The 12,497-nt window shown below is 31.5% G+C and overlaps 2 protein-coding genes across 2 annotated transcripts in view; one reads left to right on the forward strand and one right to left on the reverse strand.

Moving 5' to 3' along the window:
- Positions 1–2,017: 2,017 nt before the first annotated feature.
- LOC139514157 (exocyst complex component 5-like) overlaps positions 2,018–12,497 on the reverse strand; it is a 38,246-nt gene continuing 27,766 nt past the window's right edge. The window contains exons 13-18 of the mRNA XM_071302939.1: positions 7,180–7,288; positions 6,829–6,952; positions 6,059–6,254; positions 4,738–4,894; positions 3,999–4,159; positions 2,018–3,062 (exon numbers count right to left, since the gene is read on the reverse strand). Coding sequence (XP_071159040.1) covers positions 2,976–3,062; positions 3,999–4,159; positions 4,738–4,894; positions 6,059–6,254; positions 6,829–6,952; positions 7,180–7,288 — 834 coding nt within the window. The 3' untranslated portion in view covers positions 2,018–2,975. The remainder of the gene's footprint in view (positions 3,063–3,998; positions 4,160–4,737; positions 4,895–6,058; positions 6,255–6,828; positions 6,953–7,179; positions 7,289–12,497) is intronic.
- Positions 8,519–11,475, forward strand: LOC139518135 (complement C1q-like protein 3). The gene is made up of 3 exons (XM_071309829.1): positions 8,519–8,681; positions 9,675–9,758; positions 11,096–11,475. Exons 1-3 carry the CDS (start codon positions 8,600–8,602, stop codon positions 11,473–11,475), a joined length of 546 nt encoding a protein of 181 aa, XP_071165930.1. The 5' UTR covers positions 8,519–8,599.

Genomic DNA, 12,497 nt, shown 5'->3' on the forward strand with positions numbered 1-12,497 from the left:
TCACTGTACCACCTTCAACCAGAGGCTGTTTTGATCTTAGTTTAAGTTGTGGTCAAGTTGTTTATTGTTCATTGTATACTTATAGTCCAGTGGCAAAAAGCCTCCATCTTTATATTGGTGTAGCTTGTTATGGGTACATTCTGTACATCCAAATAAATACTACATCAACATGGGGTTTTACTGCCAGACTGGAGAGATCCTTGAAGCCATATTTCATTACTATGTCAACATTTAGCATCATTACCAATCAATTTGGAGATGGGTATATTTCAGGCAGATATAATCCTTTCAACTCTGAAATGTCTTATCTGATTTGCTGAGTATTTGAATGTTGAAATTTCAAAGATAAAAGTTTTAGCACAAGCAACACATAAACTGACATGTAAATGATGTAAAGGACAGATGAAAATGTCTCCCTTACAATCATTGCAGACGTATAATAATATGACTTACTGATTTGAGTTACTGAGGAACAGACCTTATCATGAAATCTTTACATTGACCAATGCACTTATAAAATGAGGTAAAGGTCAGATGAACTCAGCCAGACAGGTATACACTAAGTAATCATTCTATGAAAAAAATATAGCTGATGTAGTGGAAAAGGACAAAACAGCATACACTTAACATTGACCACTGACACATGAACATTGGGTCAAGGTCAGATTAAAACCTCAAGACAGAAAGTACACCTTATAATCATTCAGTGCATCAAATATTTGTTGCCCATTGCTTATAAAAATACAAATACAAGTTTACACTGCTGACATCTAATTAGTAGCGCTATGTCTAACATTCTGTGACTTTCCTTGCAGGTTTAACAATAAAACTACAATAATAAATCAATTTGACTCTTTTTTCGAGCCTGTCAATTTCCTCAACATGCATGACATTCAAGCTATATTTCTTGTATAAATCTCAATGTCTATACATGATTTTTTTTTTTAAATATCAATCTGAATCAAGGCTTCCAAAACGGTCATATATTCCGGACAATTGTATAATGTCCGGTAAAAGTCCGGCTGGGAAAAGCATGAAACGGTCTTTTACTTTTTAGATATCAAGGTTTTTTCGGTCATTTTTACATAATTCACGATCTTTTTGAACCAATATTTTGCCTTTAACAGCCACACATTTCCGGTCATAAAAGTGACATGATGATTAATTACTATCAAAACAACCCCTACTTCAATACTTTCTAATTTTAATCAAGGCTAATTAGTTGTTGGACAGCTTAAATCGGTGAAGCCTGAAATCTACCTGTTCAGGTGACAGGTAAACTATTTTCAGTACCCGACATCTTATAAATTGATCGGTCTATTAACAATTATTTTTTAACATTTCAGCGGTTTGTATCTAATTGATTTAGACCAAAAGATTAAAATTATAAGAAATATGTTTATAAACATGATTTGATGAAAAATTTAAAAAAATCGTCCGAACTACGATAGTACAAACTGGAACACATGTGCGCATGTGCACAGGTGGGAAGTTTAATTATGCATCCTACATTTCTTCAAAAATGCTAAAATTATCATTCAACCCCTGTATCTAAAGTTCATTTGAAGTATTTTGTTGAAAAAATAACGTGGAAAGAGCTCCTTCACTCAGTCGTGCTTTGTGAAATGTACACGGATTTCACGTATCCGTACATGGTCCATGTTTTACCATTGTCATGTCAACATCCGGTTTAAAAACGAAAGTAAAGTTTTGACAACATCATTTTGCACAAATAAAGAGTCTAAGGCAGATAAAGCACGCTGATGTGCACACTTTGAATGATGCACTGTCAATTTAACAGTTTACGTCAGAACATCAAATTCATATCAAAGTAAAGTTTATTAACGTTTTTTTTAATCTGATGTCAATCATTGGGATGGCCATCTGATTACTATAATTTATTTAAATTGCTTTTTGTGACTTAGTCTTAGGGATTAAAATCGGGATCAGATATAAAATGTCCGGCTGGCTTAAATATTTTTTGGAAGCCCTGATCTGAATAATAAAAAAATTAAACTTATACAATAATCATTTATTTGATAACAAAAATAACATATCAGTAATACAAAAAAAAATAATCAATAAATCATTGTAAATCCTAATTATTGAGGAGATGTCAACTTCTCATATAGAATAAGTAAATGACTGACTTGGAATATCCCACTTTTGCTTAATACAATTTCATTTTTTAAAAGGATTTCAATTTGAGATAATCAAGGAAAAAAATTTGAAATTTTCATTGGATTCTAACAACTGGAATCATCAATAGCCAATACAGATTTGATCTGCAATGGATAAAACTTTAAGTCTATCTTAACATGCTGCTTTATCTTATTAAAAAATCCTGCAGGATTATAAAGAGTCATCTCCTATGAAAATCTCTCAATTTAACAGGTTTAAACTATAAACAGAACAAACTGGAATTGAATTTAAGAAATGACTGAATGTGTATATCAAGCAGTAATGCATTAAAATTAGAAGGAAAAAATACTATAATAATATTAATACATTCATTATAAAATGTGAAAAACATAAGATTTTACTCACTTCATAAGTTACTTCCCTTTGTATGGGTTTGAATGAGATATCCCTAAATCTTACAGGTTCACTCTATACATTTTTTAGTAAAATTATGTATACCAGTTTTATACAAAAAGTGAAATTCTAATGCACAGTAATCAAATCTGAAACTTAAATCCATATAGGCTTGTTATAAAATAAAATACAATTATGACTCAGATAATATATATTGCACTTTCCCCATACATATATGAAATACTTTTCTTCATCTTGGCAGCAATGAAAACGTACTCCATTAATAAAACCGTCATCAATCTTAAACTGACATTCATCACAGTCTTAAATGGTTTCACTTATGTATGTTCCTTGTTTTAAAAATGGTTGAAGTCTGATACACCAACTGTTACTGGACTCAATTAAAAATCAAAATTGTTCTTATTTAAGTACATTTGTTCTTATTTAAGTACATTTGCCAGTTTCGCTGTCCTGAAGTCATATCTAAGTTGTATAAAACCCATCAGCACTGACTTATCTAAACCAACCTATAATAAAATAATAATAATGAATAGATACTATATATGTTCAATAAAAACGGTAACTCCAGTTAGATAATTTAAACATGAGGGGTGACACATTTGGAACAGAAACTTCTCAGCCTTCCAAGCACCTAAATTCACTTCAGGTTGTGTTTCTCGACTTTTAAATATCTATGCAGCGTTGAGCCTCTTCATGGGTTTATTTTTAATTACCAGACAGGACATCAACATTGTGTGGACATAATCATCTTTTTATATTTTATAAAAAAGATGTGGTATGATTGCCAATGAGACAACTCTGTTTGTTTGCCTTTTTTATAGACTAATGAGATTTGACTGTCCTGTTAGTTTCTCCAACCTCTTTATAAAAAAAATCACCTGTAAAGTCATAAAATGAATACAAGCTGGTGGAAACTTAAAATATCTAAACAAATAAAAATAAATGTTTTACATGGATAATATTGAATTTAAAAAAAAAAAAAAAGAATTAACCCTTATTTTAGTGTTCCTTCATCAAATGGAATGGAAAATAGTATCAAATCATTCCTCAGATATTCATTGTTTATGATGTTGCTTACAAAACACATGTTTTGGTGTATCAATTTGAAAATATTATCCAGAATGCATCAGATACTGAAACACAGAATTAACAAGAATGTGTCCAAAGTACATGTATGCCCCACTCGCACTATCATTTTCTATGTTCAGTGGACCGTGAAATTAGGGTAAAAATCTAATTTGGCATTTAAATTAGAAAGATCAAATCATAGGGAACATGTGAAATAAGTTTGAAGTTGATTGGACTTCAATTTCATCAAAAACTACCTTGACCAAAAACGTTAACCTGAATGAACAGACGGGCACACAGACCATAATGCCTCTCTACAATCGTAGGTGGGGCATAAAATGTTGTAATGCACAGAATTTGATAATAATCCTTACCAGTTGTTCACCACTGCAGACTTGTTTCAGGTTATCTGGTACTACGACTAACAAGTTACAAAGAGCATGTAACTTCTCAAACAGTTCTAACACAAGAGGAATCTTGAAGTCTTTAATACTTCTTCTGTATTCATTGACATCACAGATCACCAACATTGCTCCTGTAAAACAGTTCATAAAAGGTTATTTAGAAACTGATATGTCCATTAAAGATTTAGTTGTTTATGGCTTAGGCTATGGTATATGTGTTTGTATGGTGTGTGAGCATGGTGCTAATAGGAACATAACTTATGGGTTAGTTCTAGTAGAAACTTTACAACTTCTGGTTTTACCCTTTTTTGTTGTTGTGTTTCTTTATCATTGACATCCCCATTTAATAATACAGAGATGAAATTTTCTACAAGGCAACTCAAGTCATAAAAAAAATTTAAATTTACATTTGGATTTAAATCAAACTAAAACTTTTACAATGCACAAGGTTTGATTCTGAAAAAAGTGTCTCTTGATCTTATATGAAAAACATTTTAAAGGTGCTGTTTATTCTCGAAAATGTCTTTGTAACCTAGGAGCTGACATTTGTAAATGCCCTCACAGCAAAAGATTATACTGCAACTGCTTATGATGAACAGGCAATTAAATAACCTGCTAGTGAGACTCCTTACATAAGGAATTTTATTGAAACTGCTGAGGACTATTACTATTACTGGTATCCTGTTCAATGAGACTTTTTACAACTCACCTAAAGAATTATACTGGAACTGTTGAAGATGTTCAAAGATAACTCTATGTAGTCTGGTTCCCAGGTCTGTTAATACAACTTCAACATTCTTCCCATCTAAATATGAGTGAATTGTCTGTGCTATAGATGAAATAAACTTCACTACTTTGGCACAAGCCTAAAATAAAGTGCAACAGATCATACAACTTGTATCATTTGTCTATGGAGGTATGCAACAAAATGTTGTTTTTTTTTTCAATTAAAAGAATGAACCAGACTGATGCAGTTTTTTTTCTTCAAATTCAGAAAAATATTTCTCCTTGGCATATAGTTTGTATAATATTTTAGCAAGATAGATCATAAAAAACTGAAAAATAAATAATTTTTACAATATATAATAGTTTAGGAAATGAAAAATATATGAAAATGTATTGTAAACTATCAGTTGCAACCCCTTTTGGTGATATTCTATAATTGAATGAACCAACAATGTATCATAATATTTTATTTCAATTTAGATTGCTGCTTAACATACAATTAATATTTTAATAAAAAATTTAAGTAGATCACATTACCAATAAGCCAATTATCATTGGATATAATTCAGATATTAATATTCTAAACAGATAGATCTAAACCATATCATATTTATGAAGATAATTGAATAAGTTAACAATACAGAAATGACTAATAACTGTAAAAGAAAAATCTAATGGATGTATACCAATTATCTCCCCTTGTTTATATTTATAAGTTCAATGAACTGCTAAATTGGGGTCATCTTGAAAAATACAATAATAAACATGTTTAATATATTTGTTTTTATTTCATTATTTGGTACATAAATTAGGCTGTTATTATACCACATCTTTTTTTTTTAAAGTGTTATAAGTTGAAATAATTTCATGGTATACTACAAGTACCTTGACTAAAAAATGTCACCTGAGACAGGTCATGAGAACTACCTGATAAATGAATTAATGGTTCGACAGAGGAACAGACTGGAAAACATAATGCTCAACTATAATTTTTGGTAGGACGTGGAAGACTTTATCATATGCACAAAATTGTCAGACAGTTATGTTTTTTCATATGTATCTTATAGACTTATGACATTTTGATGTACATTTTACTTACTCTAGATTCAATTATTTTTGTGGATATGTGATTTCATGGTTTTTCCAAAACCTGATTGAACATTTGTAATTTGTTGCATATATGAATTTGTGGTTCACCAGTACCAATGAAAACCACTAAAATTGGTATCCAACCAATAATAATCAACCCACAGTATTCTGTTAACATTATTCATTAACACATTGGAACTTTGATCTGTACTCACGGGTGTGTTCATCTGTCCTAGTACGCTATCATCTTCTGGTTTGAAATCGGTCTTCTTCTGTTCAGCGCTGAGTATATTTCTGACCCAGCCTGCCACAGCTGCCACAGCTCTGTCTAAACCAGTATCTATCTTACCCTCTAACTGTTCACGCAACTGTCGCCTCTTCTGTAAACACAGGCTATGTTTGGGGGAGGACCTGTATTATTAATGAAAAACGTTATACAAAGTTATTAAATAAAATCTTAACAGTTCCCATAACTGTCGCCTTTTCTGTAAACAAAGGCTATGTTTTGGGGTGGACCTGTGTTATTAATGAAAGTTATTATATATAGGCAACAGTAGTCTATCAATGTTCAAATTTAATAAATTCATTGAGAAGACAATTCAAGGCAGTAATAAAAACTAGGGGAATCTTATGCACGCCAAAAGGAGCCAGGCCAGATGCATCTACAAGCTTCATTTAGGTTAGTAAATAAAATGATCAAGAACATGAAAATTATAGCAATATAACAATATGCCAAAAAAAACAAACAGGGAAAGGACAACACTCCATTCTGATATCTGTTCTGGAAGTAATCAATTCAGCTTATGAAATGTTTGCCTCCGAATTTATTTAAATGTGTACTGTTACAGAAAAAAAAACAGATATCCCTAAAAAGTCTTCAATACAGAAAGTTGAATGGAGCATTCTCAGATCCATGTAAGCAAAAGGAAAACACTTGATCTGACTTCTATTGATTGTAAAAAGGTAAAACTAACATAAAACTTACAGAACTAGTGGAATCAAGCTATCCTGGAACTGTTTCTCAAACAGATGGAACAAAGTGTTGGCCTGTCCTACTACATCAAAGAAGTAGATTTCTGGTTGACTTTTAGGATCAGGTAACGGAATGGCTGTAAAAAGGAAAAGATGAATTATTTTTACATTCATTTATACCTCGTGTTACATATTGTTCAACATGATGTTTCTGGAAAAAATTACAAGGCAAGGTTTCAGAAGAGAAACATTGGCTAGCAGTGGCAACCTTAGTTTTTGTTTATTTAAATAATAAATAACATGATTTTTCACTTTTGAAATGTTTGAAAAGTAGGGTATTGTTTCTTGTTAACATAAAACTTACCTTGAAGTCCTAGTTCTACAGCATAATCAATATGCTCCAATACTAAATACTGTATAAGTACACATAATATCTTCTCTGCATTTCCTGCCAAATCAGAATGGGTGCATAACTGTAACATAACCAAAAAAAAAATATGGAAAATAAAGATGAACTAGCTGTAGGTAGAACCACTAATTCAGGCCCGGTGGAAAGAACATACAAGAAAGTAGTACATATTTTAAACAAAATAGTTCCTACGCAGGGCCATATCTTTGTCAATAGTGGATATATTTGGGTAGTGTTTGTATCAAACGAAAGCTTGGGGACTTCGGATCACTGTAGAACCATTGTTGAAAGATTTATTTAAATAATAAAGAAATTAATGAAATTATAATAGGAGGGCACATTTGGCCTGTTGTTCAGTTTGAAATTCCTGTTTTTGTACTGCCAAACTTCCGGGAACCAGTACGCTCTAATATGCAATTAAGGGTATGCTGATTTTTTCAGCACAAGTCAGGATAAGGTACAGTTTTGACAGGAAACAACTGCCACTTTATTTGAAATTAAGATAAAGTAGCCATTAATGATAATCAATGTAAATGTGTTTGGTAATGAAACTGTAATGCATGACTCAAAACTAACAATTGTGGAAATCCGGGAAATCTACTCATTTATTAGGACATGATGTTAAGTTCAAAACCAATAAACTCTTCAGGGGCCAGTAGATATAGGGAACTATAGAATCTAAACTAAATGAAAGTTAATGATTAGTGAAATTTGAGTTAGAGTGATTTTTCTTGGATGGATAACTCCTTAAAAAATGTATAATGCCACGAAGAAAAAGTTTTTTTGGTCACATTTCATTTTAAAACTTATTAGATTTTTTTAATGCGAAACTTCTAAGGGTCAATATTTCTAAAAAGTTTTAGAAAGCGTCATTCCAGAAAGCTGAATTTAAAAGAATACCAACAAATATGAGTATATGTATGTTACAATTCAACAATGTATAAAGGTTCATGTAGATCTTTAAACTTAAATTTGTAAGACAAGTTGTTATAACAAAGTGAGTGTTGACTACATTTTGTCAGTCCAAATGGTAACAACTCTAGAAAAACATCATTGGTCGGACTATCACATGCTAAACCTCATATTATCAGGAACTAACCAGTTCTATTGATTAAAGTACAGCTAAACCAAGGAATAGAAATTCTAATGTCCATACTGATACAATATGAATTCTTGTCATATCCTAAACTGGGAAGTCTTCACTTTCTAAGAAATAGCATGTTAAATGAAAATTAAAAGGATTTTATTTCATTTTTTCAATAATATCAATTCCAGCATGCAAAGGTCGCAACATGGTACATCTGCTAATCACACTTTATATACCATAGGATGGGTAAGGCAAAATGTCAAACAGATTCATAGTTTGAGAGTAAGAATGAAGTGTTATTTGGTTCTTGTTGTTGTAATTATCAGGGCAAACTTTCTGAAGGTGGGAGCAGATTGCAATGCTGGAAAAGGTAAGCCATTTTATAAAATCTATACCCTTTTCCCTTTTAACTTATGCATGCAGGTAAATAATTTGTCCAGATAACTCCTCCAACAGATTTAAAGCTGGAACTTTTATATTATTCAGGGTATTGGAATATGTACAAACTGTGTGCCAATCACCAATATTTAGTTTTTCTTTAAATCTTTCATTAAAGGCAAGATATTTCTTTTTGGTAGAAATTATGCATGTGGAGGGGGGGCATGGTTTGTCCAGTTTACTTCTCATACATTTTTCAGTAAAAAGTAAAAGTTTATGCAGGATTTAACTTCATATACTAAATGCTTGGTACCGTCATGATTTTTGGTTTTTATTTTAAATGACAGCATGTTAAAGTGCAATCCTTTAAATGCTCTTATGTCAAATGTCCAGTGTCATTATGCTTGTATGCAGTTGTGTAAATAATTGTCACATTAGTTCCAATGGTACCAAGAACAGCTGTTAATTAAATATTGCTCTTATCAAGTATTAAATAAGATGTGGTATAATTGCCAATGAATCATTTATCCACCAAAATTCAAATGAAGGGGATGTAAATTATTATAGTCAACCCTACTGCATTCAACAATGAGAAAAATCCATACTGTATAGTCAGCTATTAAGACCCTGACCTGAAATATGAAACAATTCAATTGAGAAAAATAACAACCTAATGTATAACAAAACAATTTACAAAATACAAATATTACAGATACAAACCAACGACAACCACTGTGCATTTTTATATCTTTTAACATTTAGAGTTTTTACATCCTGTTAATTTTGTAATACTTGAGTTGTCCTAAACTAGAATAAATCATAATTATGGTGGGGGTGGTGGTGGTCAAATGTGTTGTATAGACACAACCAAAGGATATCACTGCTTGGTTAATCTAATGTCATTTGAACAGTAATAATTCATACAGCAGGGCATCATCTTTGTCTAGTTTATCTTATGTGCACATGTCCATTTTTTTCTCTTCAGGTAAAACCACTTGTATAACAGAAGACCTACTCCATATGTTGATGAATAGACCTGGTAGTTCTCCAAGCAAATGTGAATGTAAAGGTAAATAGTCCTGTTTTGTTAACTACAACATAGAGTGTTCTTCATTCCATTTATAAAACACTAAACCAACTGTGGTTAAAGGAGAATTTATACATATATGCATATCTATACTATTAAACGAGAAGACCTCATTTTGGGTGTCGCTTCTCTTCTTTCCACAATAAATTAATCAACACGCCTCTGTGTCCTATAGGTACAGTGCATAGTCGCATTTGTCATCCATTCATATGATTATTCAGATTGAGTTATTTTGGGAGAAAAATGAGAAAAAGGGCATCCGGATATTGTCCCATCATTGGAAAAAATTTTAAGTCAGATTATACTTCCGGTTTGCGTTTTTCTGTATACTTTGAACATACATATACTACGAATAAAGTGTATTTTCAGAATTCTATCTGCTATCATTTTCAAGTTTACTATCCACGGTGGTCACAGAGTTTATTAAATAGAGAGGGCCTGTATACTATATCAATGACCACCATGGATCGATTAGAAAACTTAGAATTGAAAGTAAATACACTTTATTTATATATAGATACAGATAAGCGCTAAAATTATTCATGTGCACTTTTGATACCTTTTCTGAAATTCTTTTACAAAATTCATTGATTACAAAAAAAAGAAGATGTGGTATGATTGCCATGTTGACAACTCTCCACAAGAGACCAAAATTACACAGAAATTAACAACTATAGGTCATCGTACAGCCTTCAACAACGAGCAAAGACCATACCGCATACTCAGCTTTAAAAGGCACGGAAATGACAATGTAAAACAATAACTAGCGGCCTTATTTATGTACAAAAGATGAATGACAAACAAATATGTAACACATAAACAAACGACAACCACTGAATTACAGGCTCCTTACTTAAATGTTCATAACATACTAAATGTATATTCATACTGAAATTGATAGAAAACCACAAATTGGGAATTTTGGAAATAAAGGAGGAGGGATAAAAAAAAACATTTTCCTGTCCCCAATAACCTATGATTTATGATACTTTTGCTGAAATTCTCCAGTCATTCAATATTTCACAAAATTCTTCAAACAACACTTTACATACTTTAAACTACGCTCTGAATGCCCGCGATTTCGCGGGTGTGTTCTAGTATTGCTTGAAAATAGTAAACATCATTTGTACATCCTTAATAAACTTCATAACTCTGTATATAGGCCTTATGGGGAGTAAACATTAATTTTATAAATGTAAATGGATGCCACATTGAATTTTAATACAAATTAAAAAAAAGGAGCGCTGAAAGGCAGTTTCTGTTTATTCAATTTTTTGTGACTTCCAGTGTAATGTTTTGTGAACTATTTCTTGTTTCAGAACGTAATAGAAGAACAGCATTTACAGCTATCCTGAAGACTGATGTTAGGATGAGTAAATATGGTGTTTTCAAGTTTGATAAAGTTGAAGTGAATCAAGGAAATAACTACAACCCTAACACTGGAGTGTTTACAGCACCAAGTGGTGGCCTATACCACTTCTCATGTACAATTCTGTTACATGGATCTGGATCAGCATTTTTCAATTTGATGAAAAATAATGATATTTACATAAAAGGATTTATTGTCCCTACCAGTAACGATTCACAAACTCAAAGTGTGATGATGGACCTGGAGAAAGGGGATCGTGTCTATGTAAAAACTGGTTCCTCATTTGGAGTTCAAAAGGAGTTCACCTATTTTTCTGGTTACCTGCTATAACAATAAAATTGTAATCTGTTTTTCATTCTCTTTTGACATGTAATGCAAACATAAGGATTATGAACTTTATTGTCACTGTATTGGCCAAACCATAAATAAGCTTCCAATGGTTAAATTGGTAGATTATGATAAATTCTGTTCAAATGTTAATGTGGTACATGTATCAGCATATTACATAGTGTTTTCAAAGTTTACAGAGGTCATATCATTGTACCTTCATGGTAGTTTTTTTTTTAACAATCATATACTTAAATGTTCTTTAAGTTACATGTCAAATTTTCTCTGTTTCTTTCTGTTAACCTTCATAAACATTTAACCATACTTTTAAATTGAAAAATAACATTTAGATATTTACAAATAAAAGGAGATATGAGGTATACATCAACGAGACAGTAAACAAACAACATAAAGAAGCCAAAAAGAATTCTAGAGGGCAACATACAGCCTTCAACAATAGACAGGTGGCAGATTCCAAATAAGAAAGTTGAAAAGTTCCCAAAATGAGGTTTAACAAAATCAACACCAATGAAGTTCTGTTTTGGAATACGTTATACTTATATAAGTAAACACTTTTTGACAAAAAATAGATCTATTCACATTATATATTTTAAATAAAGAACACCTTAAAACTAGAGGCTCTCAAGAGCCTGTGTCGCTCACCTTGGTCTATGTGCATATTAAACAATGGACACAGATAAATTCATGACCAAATTGTGTTTTGGTGATCATGATGTGTTTGTAGATCTTACTTTACTGGACATTCTTCTTGCTATAATTATCTCTATCTATAATGAACTTAGCCAAGTAATTACAGTGGAAAATATATTCTTAAAATTTACAAAAATTGTTAAAAAATGACTATAAAGGGCAATAACTCCTTAATGGGTCAACTGACAATTTTGGTTTTGTTGACTTATCAGTAGATCTTACTTTGCTGAACATTATTGCTGTTTACAGTTTATCTCTATCTATAATAATATTCAAGATAATAACCAACCAGGTGCTCCGCAGGGCGCAGCTTT

The sequence above is a fragment of the Mytilus edulis genome, chromosome 3, assembly GCF_963676685.1.
Source record: "Mytilus edulis chromosome 3, xbMytEdul2.2, whole genome shotgun sequence".
NCBI classification, from domain to species: Eukaryota; Metazoa; Mollusca; class Bivalvia; order Mytilida; family Mytilidae; genus Mytilus; species Mytilus edulis.

Bases quoted from the DNA above. Each gene is read 5' to 3' on its own strand.
- LOC139518135 (XM_071309829.1), top strand. From the start codon at position 8,600: ATGAAGTGTTATTTGGTTCTTGTTGTTGTAATTATCAGGGCAAACTTT. The intron at 8,682-9,674 runs GTAAGCCATTTT...TTTTCTCTTCAG, and splicing joins AGATTGCAATGCTGGAAAAG to GTAAAACCACTTGTATAACA. The intron at 9,759-11,095 runs GTAAATAGTCCT...TTCTTGTTTCAG, and splicing joins AAGCAAATGTGAATGTAAAG to AACGTAATAGAAGAACAGCA.